This window comes from Brachionichthys hirsutus, chromosome 6 (assembly GCF_040956055.1).
Source record: "Brachionichthys hirsutus isolate HB-005 chromosome 6, CSIRO-AGI_Bhir_v1, whole genome shotgun sequence".
Taxonomy (NCBI): domain Eukaryota; kingdom Metazoa; phylum Chordata; class Actinopteri; order Lophiiformes; family Brachionichthyidae; genus Brachionichthys; species Brachionichthys hirsutus.
This window is the reverse complement of record NC_090902.1, coordinates 462,279-479,054: the sequence shown is the minus strand read 5'-3', so window position 1 is coordinate 479,054 and position 16,776 is coordinate 462,279. Positions and strand designations below refer to the sequence as shown.

The following is a 16,776-nucleotide window of genomic DNA, read 5'->3' as shown; positions in this document are numbered from 1 at the left end:
TGTCATTGAAGTCACTCGATTGAGACGTGACGAGTTGAAACGTTGTCAAGGTGACCAGTCACGTGATGGAAGTTAAGCCGTTTATTAAAATATGAACGTCATGAATCCGTCAGAACTCGATTCAGATTATTGTGAACTCTGAAGGTTACATTTTCTTACTTTTCAACCTGTGAGCCGCATTTAGCTGTTTTTATGCTTATTTTCAATTGTTCTTTAGTTGGTGACGTAACGCAGATTCCGCGTCATAAGCCGGTAACATCGATTTTATTTCGGAACAGAAACGGAAGGGGTATTGTATTGCGGCTTTTATTTTGTAATTCAGAAGCGGAAGCGTCTTCGGCTACCGTTCAGCGCAACTTGACGTAGTTCAGATGAGAGCCAAGTTTCCTCCCAGTGTTCCCAGTCTGTCCGCCAGCCGCTCCGGAGTTCACTGGTTTAGCCATCGGGACCGGGACCGGGACCAGAACCGGACTGGACCAGGCACGAACCGAACCGAACCGACTCTGGACCAGAGGTGAGCCTCATCACGTTTTCAGGGTCAGGTGGAAGCAGAGCGGTCCGCTGCAGCTCTCCCAGTTCTCCCAGTTCGTGTTTCTGCTGGACAGTCCGGCCGGAAGTGACGCACTGAGGCGCATCTCTGGTGTGAGTCCGAGTGACGCCGTGGTTCTGCTCAGTGCGGTGGCCGCCATTCGACAGATGACGTCATTACACATCATATGATGCATAGTGTGCAGCTTGTGACGTCATACGTAGCAAAACCGTAAAGTTAAGTATTCATTTTAAAGTACCGACACGAACCGGATTCAGTGTTTAGCGCTCAATAAATCTGATTGGCTCATTTACATTTTAAAGAGGCTCAACAAATCAAAAAGGAAAGTCAATCATAGCCCCGCCCCCATGGATCTGGAAGGTGAGATAAGCCCGCCCAGTGACGCGAGCGGTCACATGATCAAAAGACACGTCAACAACAACAACAACAAATAGGAATCAGCAAGTTTGTTGAGATGATGCGGCGCCTTCTGTTGTTTGCTTGAAGCAGCCAATGGGATTCAAGCGGCGCCGTTGATGGCCACGCCCACAGGAGGTCCGTTTCTGTCGACCCGTCTACAGTTTCCATCGCTGGTTCCTTGTTTTAGATTTTAGTCGACCAAAGAGCTCGCTTGTGTCACATGACCATAACAATGGCGTCACCATGGCAACGTCTACACTCACCTACAGTCAGTCCAATGCGGTTCACTCCCAAACGTGTCACAGAAGCGATGCTGGCTTTTGATTGGTCGGTCAATGACCCATGATGCTCACGTCATCAGCTAAAGGCTAGTTTAACTGATAGCATTGATCAATCTGATGATGTCATCAAAGCCAGAGAAACACCAAATGGTGAAAGGCGAGGTGAAATATGACATCCTCCTTATCTTCATCATCACCATCATCATCATCATCCTCATCCTCACCAGCAGGGTGGGAGGAGAACTCGTCTCCTCAGCGGAGCTGATCAGGGAACAGTCGCTGGTTTCATGTGACGACTGGAGGAGGAAAAATGTCAAGGAGGAAGCTACACTGACTCACTTCCTCCTCCTCTTCCTCTTCCTCCTCCTCCTCATTCATTTTCTTCTCTTTATATTTGTCTCCTTTCCTCCTGTAAAAACTGACATTTTTACTTCTGATCAGTTTTTGTGAGAGGTCGGGGAACCAGGACTTAGACTGTGTCTTTTTTATAAACCAGGACTTAGACTGTGTCTTTTGTATAAACCAGGACTTAGACTGTGTCTTTTGTATAAACCAGGACTTAGACTGTGTCTTTTGTATAAACCAGGACTTAGACTGTGTCTTTTGTATAAACCAGGACTTAGACTGTGTCTTTTGTATAAACCAGGACTTAGACTGTGTCTTTTGTATAAACCAGGACTTAGACTGTGTCTCTTTTATAAACCAGGACTTAGACTGTGTCTTTTGTATAAACCAGGACTTAGACTGTGTCTCTTTTATAAACCAGGACTTAGACTGTGTCTCTTTTATAAACCAGGACTTAGACTGTACCAAACTGTTCCACCATCCGGTAAACTCTTTCTATAAACAGGAATAAATGCCGAGTCATGATTTGCATCTGGATCCCCACGTCCGCTTTGATGTTGACTGTGGTCCTTTCTGATTGATCGGCTGAGGCATTGATGAGCCGTTCTTTGGGAGACCGTCAGCCGAACGCGGTTTGTTCTTTGACAGCCTCCGCCCTTCAGCGACATGTCCGCCTCAGCTGCAGTCCCTCCCTGCATCCTGTGTGTCCTCCAGAGGTCAGAGGTCACTCTGCTGCAGAAACAATGCTGTGTCTGTGTCCGCCTGATGACATCACGCTTTGTTCTGCTTCAGTGGTTTTGGTTGGCGGGGAGGGCGAGGTCAGAGGTCACAGCGATGGTATCTGAGTGCAACCTTAAAGAAAGAAGGATTCACATTGTCCCGCCGTTAGCGTCTGTGTAGCGAGGGTTAGCATGTGTGAGCTAACTGCTAACTGCTGCCTGAGGCGTTCGTTTGCTGGGCCTGCAGGACAAACTGTGAGCGGACTTTGACCTACTGCCGTCTCTTCTGGTCTCCTGCAGACGGATGTCCTGCGTCTGGAGCTGCTGTAGGTCGGGGATGACAACCAACCACACCCAGACTCCATGTTGGTCGTCATGGCCTCACTGGATGGAAGCACCCCGGTTGAGTCACTGCTCGTAGCGATCCATCTGGAGAGGTGAGAAGTCCAAGTCCATAAAGCAAACACTCTACACGAGTCCATAAAACACACGCTATACGAGTCCATAAAACACACACTCTATACGAGTCCATAAAACACACGCTATACGAGTCCATAAAACACACTCTATACGAGTCCATAAAACACACTCTACACGAGTCCATAAAACACACTCTATACGAGTCCATAAAACACACTCTATACGAGTCCATAAAACACACTCTATACGAGTCCATAAAACACACTCTATACGAGTCCATAAAACACACTCTACACGAGTCCATAAAACACACGCTATACGAGTCCATAAAACACACTCTATACGAGTCCATAAAACACACTCTACACGAGTCCATAAAACACACTCTATACGAGTCCATAAAACACACTCTATACGAGTCCATAAAACACACGCTATACGAGTCCATAAAACACACGCTCTATACGAGTCCATAAAACACACACTCTATACGAGTCCATACAACACACACGCTATACGAGTCCATAAAACACACACTATACGAGTCCATACAACACACGCTATACGAGTCCATACAACACACGCTATACGAGTCCATACAACACACGCTATACGAGTCCATAAAACACACGCTATACGAGTCCATACAACACACGCTATACGAGTCCATGAAACACACTTTCTCCTTTCTCGGCAGGTACCTGGACACCTTCCGTCAAGGCAGGCTCTTATTGGCTAAAGACTTCACACACCTGGATCATGACGTGTTGGTCAGCCTCGGAATAACCGCCACGGGACACAGGAAGAGAATCCTAAGATTGGTCGATTACATCACAGAGTCTCAACGAGCCAACCAGGAAGCTGGTCTGCCACGTGACCGCTGTCACTCTGTGACAGAGCGACGTCACGGAACCACATCCCTGACTGGAACTGCTCACTTTGAGGCGTTCAGGAACAGCTCGGTTCCGAACCTCACTGCCATGCTTTCCAACTCTGACAAACCTGCGATAAAGCCGGTTCCCAAACCCAGAACCGTCTTCAATCGCCGCCGGACGGCGCCCGTCCAATTCTGTCCAAGCCCGGACTCTGTACCGCCCACGCCCAGGAGGCTTTCCCAGGAATCCATCTGTTTTACTGTGTTAGAGGGGTTGACCACAGGGGACGTGCCCACACCTGTTAACAGGTTGACGTCGGACCTCAACAACAAGCTAACAAAGCCCAGCCAAGGACAAAACCACGTGGACAGAAGGACGCCAAGTCGTAGATTGTCTTTGTCAGATTCTGGAGTGTTGCTTCCTCCCGTTCCTCCAAGACTGAAACGTGTGGTCCCCCCAACTATGTTACAGGGGTCACCACCCTCCTCTTCGTGCCCCGTGGAGCTGGACCAGAACCAGACTCCCCTGGTAACTTCCTGTCATGACAGTCTTGACAACAGCAGGCTTTCTGGGTCCTCAACGTCCAGCTCACCCAGAGGTGAGGGAATGAAGATGGTCTCTAATGAGATCTACTGGGGCACTTTACCTGGTTCTACGGCTTCCTCCAGTGGTGGGAGGAGTTATTGCATACAGCAGTCAGCGCCTCCGACTCCACCCAGACAGAACCAGGAGAGGAACAGGTTGGTCACTCCTGGTTTCCTGACCCGGATCCATAAAAGAGGTTTTAGCCTTTTTAGATGAGCTGAGTAAAATATTGTGTCGAAACCACTGAACGTTTTAGTCATCTGACCTACATCGCTGCCTACCGACTAACAGTACATATCCATGTACTTTCCAACCAACCAACTGACCCGATACCTTCTGTTGCAGATGAAGTACTCACCACTTCTTTTTAAAGCATTCTGAACTCTGTAATTCCTCGCTGTTCTGTTCCCACTAGCATTAATAAAAGACCTTCTTCCATAGTAAAGTCTCAAGGTCAAGGTCACCCTGACCTTCTGATGCTCAGAAGTCCAACTACTTAAATGTTGACATGAATCGCTGATGTGTGTTCAAATCAATTCTGGATTATAATTTATTCTGGTGTGTTTTCAGTGGCAGCACTTTAAGTAACAACTCTTCAGGCTCAGCCAGAGGTGAGTATGACTCAAACTGCCCATGGAAGCAGGGCGGCTGTCCTCAGGGATTTAAGGACAACCGTTGAAATCGGTTTCATGAAGGCAGCCTAGATGCGCTGTAGACCAGTGCCAGACTGGGTTTAAATTACCATCCATGCCAGAGAACCCAGTAACCTAAATTTCCTTTGCTCAGCAGCTTCAACAGATGACCCCGAGGATGAGATCAACCCATACTGCGAAACAATTTTTCAAAACAGAAGAAGTATTCTCAACTGTGAGGTGAGACAGGACTACAAATATTCGCTTCCTAATGAACTTTAATATCTCTTGTCGAAGATGATCTCATCGATGTTTGGTCCGTCAGGGAGAGAGGAGCCGAGTGGAGGACAGAGACTCGAGGAGGGCTGAGGAGAGATCTGCAGAAGGTCAGGGGTAAGACATCAGCTACTTTTAAAAGGTTTTTTTTAGCTTTGAGTCATCAGACATAAAGTATTGTGTCAAACAAGAGAGAAAACCCTCTATATATTGATATACTTGACCTATATGGCTGTTGCTTAGAATCTAATTCCCTCATCAAATTATTTACTTTTGAAATGTTTTACATGAATAAACAGTTTGGTGTACAAAATACACAAAAACACCCTGCAGTCCACAAACTTTAACGGGTTCAAAACAAACAAAAAATCAGTCTACACTGCTTTCTCAGAAGATTCAGGTAACCTGTCAGATAGATATAGATCGATGTCATCTGCATATCGAGTTATCTGCGGAGTGCCTCAAAGCACCTTATTCGGCCCACTGTTCGATACGAATTTTATTTAACTATCAGTTTAAACTTGAGTTGTGTTGAATTCAGACAAACAAAGTTTATACTGTAGTTCATTAAGCATTACAAAATAACAGAACAGATTCTTTACTGTTTTTCTAAATGTAACAATGACCTAAAATGTTTAAAACACATCACAAGGCTAGAAAGACCAGGAATCTGATTGTCTGATGTTCACACAAAAAAGGTGTCAACAGATGTTACAACAACTAACCCGTAAAAGTTTCATTTTTACTTTCAGGGGTCAAAAATTCTTCTGGAAGAAATGTTTGTCCCAGGCTCTTCACTCCGGAGACTCTCAGGGTTACAGCACCGTGGGAGAGCCCCCGCCCCCCGTCCGCTACCCCTCCCTGCCCGCCCACATGCTCCCCGTAGAGTCTGACGAGGACCTGACCATCTCCCCCTATGCCAGCTACACGTCCCTGACGGAGAGAGCCCCACCCATCATCAGCGGCTGGCTGGAGAAGCTGTCTCCACAGGGGTGCGTTTGATTTCCTCAGCTGGTTCCATGAGGGGACATTCATACATAGCTTAGCTACTGCCCAGTAGTACTGTTTAGCTAATAGAACATACTAGCATTGGTCAGTCACATTATCTGTCCTCTACTTGACATTAACTCTTTCTTGTTGTCACTTCATTTAGGAATGCTAATCATAAGTTAGCATCTTAGCTAATAAGGGTCCACAGTGTGTTGAAAGCTGTATGTCCTGTTTGTCAGGGGTCAGAGGTCAGCACTGGCAGTTGTCCTGTGTCTACTCCTTTCTCCTCATCCTTGTGTCTCCTCCCTCCTGAGGTGCTGCCATGTTACCTTCCTCTCTTCCTTCTTCTCTTCTTCATCCTCCACTCGGTGTGTGTCGTTGTCAACTTTTCTTCTGCTGTGGTTGACCAATTTGATCACAACGGAGATACAGATGTTGTGATGAACTGACTAAGATGCTAGCGCGGTGCAAGCCAAAAACAAAGGAGTTAGCATTCTGCCCTCAACGGGCTAACATGTTAGCATTCGTTTTCAAGTACCCAGCGAATTATCTCGTCAAACTTGTGATACTGTTGTCATCTCATTCTGAAGTCTGTGTCCGGTTATATTGTATTCCTATGTAGTCGATAATAAATGACGTTTTTATGTTTTACGACCCCGTAAATATGAGTAGAAACATGACTCAGCTGTTTTCTGCTATCTATTTGTGAAGAATATGTGCTTCAGTGTTTCTTTATAACGGCGGTTATAACCTTGATCTCATATGTTCTTATTTTGCAGAAATTATGTTTTCCAGAAGCGGTATGTGAAGTTTGACGGTAAAAACCTGATGTACTTCGGCAATGAGAAGGTGATTCAGAGATATCTTACGAGAATCCGCTGTCATTTTTGTTTCACTGCAGTAATCAATAACGCCAAAGATGCTGCTGCTTGCTAATGTGTGAACTGTTAACTCATGTTAGCATGTTAGCTAGAAAGTACAGCCCCTTGTTTCACCAGAAGCGGCGCCGACACCGATAAACGGTTTTTAATGTCTGTGTTTGAGCCATCGGCGATGAAACCCTCTCGCCCGGATTCTGGTTCTGATACGTTAGCATTGACCCAGATGGTTTGGGTCATTTCTCCCGCCCTGTTCTGTTTCAGGATGTCTACCCTAAAGGAGTGATCCCATTGGCTGCCATCCAGATGGCCCGCCCCGCTAAAGACAATAGATTTGAGATTGTGACGAATCACCGGATCTTTGTCTTCCGGGCTGATACTGAAGGTAAACCCGAAAACTCCATCCCAGATGGGTTCGTGCTGCAGATTGATTGATCCGGTTTGGGTGATGATGATGATGATGATGATGATGCGTCTCAGCGCTTCGCCGGCGGTGGGTCGGCACGCTGCAGGAACACGTCCGAGATCAGCTGGTGTTTGGTCGGCGCCGGTTCGGTCCCGGGTCTCACTGCCAGAAACACGGCGTCCTGGATCTGAAAGGAACCAAATCTAAAGTTTATGCTGCCATCAACACCGAGCAGATCTGGCTGCACAAGAGCGAACAGGTGAGGTCCGGTTCTGGTTCTGGTTCTGGTTCTGGTTCTGTAGAACAACGGGATCAATGGCTTCCGTCCCGTTTCACGGTGTCGGCCTGTAATTCTTTAAAAGGCAGGTTGAGTTTAAGGTGAACTTCAAGGTGTTCTGATTGGAGACATGTTCGGTACCAACGCCGCTAACAGGATGACCTCTGACCCCCAAAACGGATTATTGATTCTGTGATCGGTTTGTTCCTGATTTTAATTACACTGGAATTTTGCTGATTTCACATTTTATTTACCTGTGTGAGTGTGTGTGTGTGTGTGCCTGTGTGTGTGTGCGCGTGCCTGTGTGTGTGTGTGCGTGCCTGTGTGTGTGTGTGTGTGTGTGTGCGTGCCTGTGTGTGTGTGCGCGTGCCTGTGTGTGTGTGTGCGTGCCTGTGTGTGTGTGTGTGCGTGTGTGTGTGTGCCTGTGTGCGTGCCTGTGTGTGTGTGCGTGTGTGTGTGTGCGTGCCTGTGTGTGTGTGTGTGTGTGTGTGCGTGCCTGTGTGTGTGTGTGCGTGCGTGTGTGTGTGTGTGTGTGTGTGTGCCTGTGTGTGTGTGTGTGTGTGTGTGTGTGTGTGCCTGTGTGCGTGCCTGTGTGTGTGTGTGTGTGTGTGTGTGTGTGTGTGTGCGTGCCTGTGTGTGTGTGTGTGTGTGTGTGTGCGTGCCTGTGTGTGTGTGTGTGTGTGTGTGTGTGTGCCTGTGTGCGTGCCTGTGTGTGTGTGTGTGTGTGTGTGTGTGTGTGTGTGCGTGCCTGTGTGTGTGTGTGCGTGTGTGTGTGTGCGTGTGTGTGTGTGTGTGCGTGTGTGTGTGCGTGTGTGTGTGTGTGCAGTGTTTTCGCAGTGGAATCGGCATCACGCTGATCGAAGCTCGAGGAGCGACGGTCAGAGATGGAAAAAACAAGAGCTTTGATCTGATGACTCCGTATAAAACCTTCAGGTACGACCGCGTCGCTGCTGATACTGACGCACCTGCACAGGTAACGCTGACGCACCTGCACAGGTAAAGCTGACGCACCTGCACAGGTAACGCTGACGCACCTGCACAGGTAAAGCTGACGCACCTGCACAGGTAACACTGACGCACCTGCAGAGGTAACACTGACGCACCTGCACAGGTAACACTGACGCACCTGCAGAGGTAACACTGACGCACCTGCACAGGTAACACTGACGCACCTGCAGAGGTAACACTGACGCACCTGCACAGGTAAAGCTGACGCACCTGCACAGGTAACGCTGACGCACCTGCAGAGGTAAAGCTGACGCACCTGCAGAGGTAACAAGATGAACAGCTTGACGGAAAGTAGAGCCGTGATCCAGAAAACGGCTTCAGACGTTCAGTAGTAGTAGAAGCTCACAGGTTACAGACGTAGTACTACTAAGTACTGTCGTTTATTCTCGGAGTGTGTAACTGTATCTGATTGGAGGTTTGATCAGCCAATCACCACATTCCTCCAATACACAGCCATTGTTTTCAGCTGGCGGGAGCTTCCTGTCTGACTCTTTAGCTTCCAGCTCCAGAGAGGAAGCAGGTGTTTATCACCAGCTCACCTGTGCTCCGCCTCCTCAGCTTCACAGCCGAGTCGGACCGGGACAAACGGGACTGGATGGAGGCGCTGCAGGAGTCGATTGCTGAGACTCTGTCGGATTACGAGGTCGCCGAGAAGATCTGGTCCAACCGGTCCAATAGGATGTGTGCCGACTGCAAGGCCATGAACCCCGACTGGGCCGCCATCAACCTGTGTGTGGTCATCTGCAAGAACTGTGCAGGTACCGGAGGCTACGACGTAATCAATCAAGTGTTACCTGGAGTCAACGGACTGGGACCTCCTCTCTGTCCACCTGTGTGTGTGTGCAGGACAGCACCGAGGACTGGGTACCATGGTCTCAAAGGTTCAGAGTCTGAAACTGGACACCAGCGTGTGGAGCAACGAGATCGTCCAGGTGAGAGCAGCACCAGTCTGGACTGGTGTTCAGATGTCCCTCTCTGGGATCAGGTGTTTTAAGATGCAGGTGATGTCGGAGGGTCTCACCCCTGGATGTAGGAACAGGTGAGACCGGCTGACGGTGTTTGCGTTTGTGTGTCAGCTGTTCATCATGCTGGGGAACGACCGGGCCAATGAGTTCTGGGCGGCTCGACTGTCTCCATCAGACGAGCTGGACTGTGACGCCTCACCTGAGCAGAGGAGAGAATTCATCACCCAGAAATACAGAGAGGGGTTTTACCGGCTGAGTCACCCGGCGTTCAGCCGCCAGGAGGAGCTGCTCAAGGTCCGAGCCAGGGAACCGCCACTGAGATCACCACCCCAGTCTCTGTCGTCAGGAAACGGGCGAATGCGATGCTTACGACAAAATCCAAGGCTTCAACAGATCCAGATTCATTTGTTGACTAGCTAACATGAGTTTGTTTACTAGCTGACATGAGTTTGTTGACTAGCTGACATGAGTTTGTTGGCTAGCTGACATGAGTTTGTTGGCTAGCTGACATGAGTTTGTTGATTAGCTAATATCTCTTCCTCTGGTGACGTTTTAAACATTTTAGACACGTCGCCCTCACCCTAACAGTTCCAGGGGTGCCCAAACTCTTCCATGGGGGGCCGAGACACTCCAGGTTTCCTTTCCAACCATCTCTCCAGCAGCTGATCTCACTAATGAGCACCTTCTCTCAAATTGAAGGAGGTGTTGATAATTAAAATCACCTGCTTGAGTAACCGGCTGGAAGGAAAACCTGGCATCAGAACAGGACAGAGGAGGTAGTTCTGTGGAGCGAGTCTTTTAAGGTGTCTTTCTTTAACAGGTCCTGTGCACCGCCGTCTCTGAACAGACCCTTCTGAAAACAGTCACTCAGATTTTCTCAGAGGCGGAGTCAGTTCAGCTCGCTAACGATGCCAGCAACGCTAACCTGTGCCAACGACATCATCGCTTCCTGGATCACTGCACTGGATCAGGTCTGGGTGTCCTTCACGAAGCTGTTCTGACATGTTTCGATCCAGTTCTGACAATAAAATGATACATTTATTGGAACAGTGAGAGAAAAGTCCTGGTTCTGGTTCAAGAGTAAATGTTTCCCAACCTTAGTTCTAACTGACGGGTCGGACAGAACCAAGGCTGCAGCTGAGCCGTTCTTGTGTTCTGCTCTCAGATCCCAGTGTGTATGATGAGATCATGCAGCCGGTCCTTCACTCTGGGTACCTCTACAAGTCCAGCTCGGTCCACAGAGGGACGCTGTCCAGGAAATCACGAGAAGGTGGGAAGCTTGGAGGAGGAGAAAGACGATCATGAAGAACTCTTAACTAAATCAAATGTCCTCATATCAGACTTCCAGAAGTTCTGGTGCTCCGTGGATCAGTCCCTGCTCTTCTATGAGTCGGACCGATCAGCTGATCCCTGCATGCAGATCAGCGTTAAAGACATCGTGTGTTTGGGTGTGAGTCGACCCAACGCCGCCAACAACAACAACGGCTTCATCGACCGGTACGCGCTTCCCCTTCGCCTCAGCTCGAAGCGGTTCCATGGTTTGAACGACCTTTCTCCGTTTGTCAGGTTCCGGTACACCTTCGAGTTGTACTTGACGACAGAGAAACTGTATCAGTTCGGTCTTGAGACCGCCGACGCCCTCCACAGCTGGACCAGGTCCATCGGGAAGGTCTGTTGACTGGGACTAGTTAATAGTTAATCCATCTGACTGGTGTCGACTAACCTTCCTGTCCGTCTCCGTCAGGCTGCAACCCCCCTCAGCTGCCACTGCCTGCTGACTCGGGAGTTTGAACGGGTCGGTCTGCTTCGGTACCGAGCCATGTTGGATCCCCAGCAGTGGAAGGAGGCCTACTTCGTCCTGCAGAAGTCCAACCTCTTCATCTGTCCCCAAAATGACGGTGCAGCAGAAGACATCATCGACCTGAATCGACTGCAGGAACTCAGTCAGTCCGAGTCTTGGTCTGAGATGCCCCACGTGATCGATGGATCGGGTCTGATTGATAGATTGGGTCTGATTGATGGATTGGGTCTGATCGATGGATTGGGTCTGATCGATGGATCGGGTCTGATCGATGGATCGGGTCTGATTGATAGATTGGGTCTGATTGATGGATTGGGTCTGATCGATGGATCGGGTCTGATTGATAGATTGGGTCTGATTGATGGATTGGGTCTGATCGATGGATCGGGTCTGATTGATAGATTGGGTCTGATTGATGGATCGGGTCTGATTGATGGATTGGGTCTTATCGATGGATCGGGTCTTATCGATGGATCGGGTCTGATCGATGGATCGGGTCTGATCGATGGATCGGGTCTGATCGATAGATCGGGTCTAATCGATAGATCGGGTCTAATCGATGGATCGGGTCTGATCGATAGATCGGGTCTGATCGATGGATCGGGTCTGATCGATAGATCGGGTCTGATCGATGGATCGGGTCTGATCGATAGATTGGGTCTGATTGATGGATTGGGTCTGATCGATGGATCGGGTCTTATCGATGGATCGGGTCTGATCGATGGATCGGGTCTTATCGATGGATCGGGTCTGATCGATGGATTGGGTCTGATCGATGGATCGGGTCTGATTGATAGATTGGGTCTGATCGATGGATTGGGTCTGATCGATGGATCGGGTCTGATTGATAGATTGGGTCTGATTGATAGATCGGGTCTGATCGATGGATCGGGTCTGATTGATAGATTGGGTCTGATTGATAGATTGGGTCTGATTGATAGATTGGGTCTGATCGATGGATCGGGTCTGATCGATGGATCGGGTCTGATTGATAGATTGGGTCTGATCGATGGATCGGGTCTGATCGGTGGATCGGGTCTGATCGATGTCTCTGCTTGTGTTGAAGGTATCACCTCCGAGACCGAGAACCACGATAAGAAGGACATCCTGGTTTTAGTAGAAAAAGGAAGGTGAGATGAAGTACTTCCTCCTGCTGGACTTTTATTTCCGGTACTGATCGGTCTACTTCCTGTCAGGACGCTACACCTTCAAGGCGTCGGCCGGTCGGATTTCTCCCTGTGGTACTCGGACATCCAGCGAGCAGCCGGCGGGAAGGGGAACACTCTGAGAGAACAGCAGCTCAGCCGGAATGACATCCCCATCATCGTGGACAGCTGCATCGCCTTCATCACTCAGTACGGTGAGGAAGAGGAGGAGCCTGGCGCTATCGCCACGGGCGATCCGGTTCGGTCCGGCTGTAACTGTGAACGTTCCTCTCGCCGTACCCGAGTGACCTTCTGAGCGTGCTCCGTAGGTCTGGGCCACGAGGGGATCTACAGGAAGAACGGGGCCAGGTCCAGGATCAAACTCCTCATGGACGAGTTCCGCAAGGACGCACGGAACGTCAAGCTGAGGATAGGAGACCACTTCATCGAGGACGTGACGGACGTGCTCAAGAGGTTCTTCAGGGAGGTGGACGACCCCATCTTCATGGCTGACCTCCACCAGCTGTGGCAGGAGGCCGCCAGTAAGTCCAGTTAGCTTAGCGCCAGGTCACCTCGTTCTGAAGACGTCAGGGTCCTGATTGGGTTTTAGTTGGACCAGCCGGGTTCAAAGGCTCCGGTTTCCATCTTCAGAAGTCCCTCAGAAGAGTCTCCGCTTGGACCGCTACAAAGAGATCATCAGGAGTCTTCCTCGAGTCAACAGGACCACTCTGGCCGCTCTCATCAGTCACCTGTACAGGTGAGCTCATGCTACACGCTAGCAGACCTGCTAACAGGTCAAACGGTCTCCCTCGTCCACGTTATTTCCAATTATTAAGGGAGCGCATGAACGCATCACAGGAGAGCGCGATGGAGTAGGCGGGAACGTTTTCACCGTTGCTCTCAGCTCACCTGTCTGCGCGCTAGCTCGTTCTGAAGCTGTTAGCATCGCCGCTGCTCGTCTCCCTCAGAGTCCAGAAGTGTGCCGATCTGAACCAGATGTGCACCAAGAACCTGGCGCTGCTGTTCGCTCCGAGTCTGTTCCAGACTGATGGGAAGGGAGAACACGAGGTGAAGATCGTAGAGGACCTGACAGACAACTTCCTGTACGTCTTTGACGTGAGTACTCGCTGAGCCCGGGTCCGTCCGCCGGCCGACCCGTCAGAGCGGGGCGGGCTGGTCACCTGGTTCTGTTCCAGATCGACGAGGAGCACCAGACGCAGATCGAGCTGGAGATCAGCCTCATCACCACCTGGAAGGACACGCAGGTACTGATGATGTCAGTGGGATGTGGGCGGGGCCTAGAGTAAGAACAAGGCATGGCAAAGGGTTCACAGCCCTACAAACACCTGGACCGCAAATTCACACACAGCTCCACCTCCAGGCAGGGAGGAGTAACGGCACGCACCAATCACAGCGACGCTCCGATAAAGCAAATATGATTGGTGCTCAGTGATTGATGATGATGATGATGATGATGATGATCTGTCCAGCTGTCTCAGGCTGGTGACCTGATCATCGAAGTCTACCTGGAGATGAAGATTCCGGACTGCTGCGTCACTCTGAAGGTCAGCCTTCGTGTCCAGGATGGATTCACCTGGCCTGTGAGGAGACTCACCTTTGACCCTTTGCAGGTGTCTCCCACCATGTGTGCTGAGGAGCTGACCAATCAGGTCCTGTTCATGAGGAATGTCCCAGCTGGGGACAAAGACGTTTGGATGGCGTTCGAGGCCATCGAGGATGGACAGCTGGGTGAGGGGGCGGGGCCACACACCTGGAGAGGTGTGTTTGTGGCGTGTGTGCGTTCCCACTGATGGCCGGCGTTCCTGTTGTTCCAGAGCGTCCCTTACACCCCAAAGAGAAAGTCCTGGAGCAGGCCCTTCAGTGGTGCAAGATGTCCGACCCAAGCTCCGCCTACCTGGTTGTGAAGCGAGTTCCTAAAGGAGACGGCATCAACATCCTCACCTGTAAGTCAGCGTGCTCACCTGAGCTTTAGAGCGCGGCCTGACCTCGCGTGCTTCCGTCTGTCCAGCGTACAACAGCGACATCGTGAAGATCGGTCTGCTGCGGTGTCGGGAGGAACCGCCGAAGCTCCTCCAGGGGAACCGGTTCCAGGAGAGAACCTTCCAGATCCTCCAGCGCAAACTGCTCCTGCTCAAGGACAGGAAGGTAACGCCTGCGTCTCCACGTCCACCGGTCGACACCTGGACACCTGTCCCAGTCCTGAGCGGCCTGTGTTGTCCTCCAGAGCATCAAGCCAGAGAAGGAGTGGACCCTGAAGTCCATGAAGATCTACATAGGCATCCGCCGGAAACTAAAGGCGCCAACCAGGTAACGTGAAGGTCAAAGGAGGTCAAAGGGGAGCAGGACGAGGGCGGGGTCAAAGGTCAGCAGTGACCAGTCAGAACGCATTTGTTTTGTCTGTCCACCTGCAGATGGGGATTCACAGTGATGTCAGAAAAGCACCAGCTGTGAGTAGCATCATCATCATCATCACCATCATCATCATCATCACTGTCCTGCTTCAGACACGTAGAAAACAAACTCATCAGTGTTGTTCTTTTTGATGTTGTTGTGTTGTTGTTGTTTTTGATGTTTTGTTGTTGTTGTTTTGTTGTTGTTTTTGATGTTGTTGTTGTTTTGATGTTGTTTTGTTGTTCTTTTTGTTGTTGTTTTTGTTGATGGGTGAAGCTTTGAGGCAGCAGACTTGCAGCAGTTATTCTTTCGTTGTTTTAGTGCCCCCTGGTGGCAGCAGCCAGAATTACACCGTCGGACAAACTGCTCAGCGAGTGACGTTGAGCCCGGCTTGCGTGGACGATGCTTTTATTTTGAATTGCTGACACTCACCGGAAGGTTGTCTCTGTTGCCATGGCGACGTCTTCTCCTCTCAGGTACCTGTGCTGCAGCTGTGAGGCTGACCTCTGGGACTGGATCACCAGTTTCCTCAGAGCTCAGGTGAGACTGCTTTCTAGCGCTGTCATTGGTTCATGATGTCACGAAGGTTGCCGACGCCCCCTCTGGTTCTCCTCCAGAACGACGACCCGGCTCCTCCGGTGCTCCGGCGTCACTCCTCCTCGGACATCTCCAAGCAGAAGTTCGGCACGATGCCGCTCGTCCCCATCAGAGGAGACGAGAGCAACAGCAGCATGCTGTCAGCCAATCAGACGCTGGTCAGACTCTTTACCTGTTTAATGACACCTGTTTGGTTTGATGATGTCACGCCTGGATCCCCGGGTCGGTCCAGGAACAGAACAACGAGAAGAAACGAAACACGCTGCAGAAAAACTCCTCCGTTCATTACTTCTTATATTTCTACTTTCTACAGAGAAAACTACACGACAGGAGGACGCTCTCCATGTACTTTGTGAGTATTTGTTACTTCCAGTTAATACTTTGAGTACTTAATGCTTATAATTTATACTTTGTGAGTCCATATTACTTTTAATTAATACCGTATCAGTATCAGTATTCCTTTTTATTGATACACTGAGTATTTCTTACCTTTAGTTGATACCTATGAACCGATGCGCTCGCTGTGTTTTTACCTGCAGCCCATGAAGGTGCAGCAGGACTCCTTCGAGGAGCGCTCGGACCCCCCTGAGCCGCTCTACGAGGAGGTCGGGGACTTTGGGCTGCAGGTCCTAAAATCCCTGGAGACCAGCTTCCGGTCCCGCGGTGCCGCAGAGACCCAGGATGTCCCAGAACAGCCACCGCTCAGACCGGTTCCAGAGGAACCTGCACAGGCGGAACAGGTGACAGGAGGAGGCGCCGTGGAGCAGAGAGGAGGAAGAGGAGAAACGGACTGCGGCTCTCTGGGTGTCCTCCAGCCGCCTGCAGTGAGGAGGAGTCAGCAGGGAGTCTGTTCTCCATCGCAGGAACTCCTGCTGCAGGAGCTGTCGTCTGCTTTCACCAAGAAGACGGAGGAGGAGGAGGAGGAGGAGGAGGAGGAGAGGCCCTATGATGTCTGATTGGTCACCACGTCTCTGAAGCCGTCCTCCAGACTGACGGGGTGAAGGTCACTCTACTCCATTCATCATTTGTTTCACTACATTAAAGTATTTGTACACAGAAATGTTTTCATGAGTTTTGCTGAACGCTAACTAGCTTAGCTTAGCTTAGCTTTCAACTCAACAAAAGCACAGAAAAAATGTATTAAAGTCAAAACCCTGGATTCAAGTCTGTCACTGAAAGTAGGACCGTGGTATTGTATTGCAGTATTTTAAAGTA

At 50.0% G+C, this 16,776-nt stretch overlaps 1 protein-coding gene across 1 annotated transcript; it reads left to right on the top strand.

Annotated features, from left to right (window-relative positions):
* Positions 1-2,657: 2,657 nt before the first annotated feature.
* Positions 2,658-16,517, top strand: arap3 (ArfGAP with RhoGAP domain, ankyrin repeat and PH domain 3). Its single transcript, XM_068740201.1, has 35 exons — positions 2,658-2,731; positions 3,412-4,329; positions 4,745-4,785; positions 4,964-5,046; positions 5,132-5,199; positions 5,835-6,074; positions 6,312-6,440; positions 6,852-6,921; positions 7,215-7,335; positions 7,431-7,615; positions 8,460-8,566; positions 9,200-9,399; positions 9,488-9,573; positions 9,718-9,900; positions 10,427-10,577; positions 10,772-10,876; positions 10,947-11,103; positions 11,173-11,275; positions 11,351-11,549; positions 12,474-12,537; positions 12,604-12,767; positions 12,882-13,094; positions 13,204-13,309; positions 13,521-13,668; positions 13,749-13,817; positions 14,043-14,117; positions 14,184-14,301; positions 14,388-14,516; positions 14,582-14,718; positions 14,798-14,880; positions 14,985-15,020; positions 15,441-15,504; positions 15,582-15,719; positions 15,875-15,913; positions 16,101-16,517. The coding sequence occupies exons 1-35, from the start codon at positions 2,658-2,660 to the stop codon at positions 16,515-16,517; spliced, it is 5,220 nt and encodes a 1,739-aa protein (XP_068596302.1).
* The last annotated feature ends 259 nt before the right edge of the window (positions 16,518-16,776 follow it).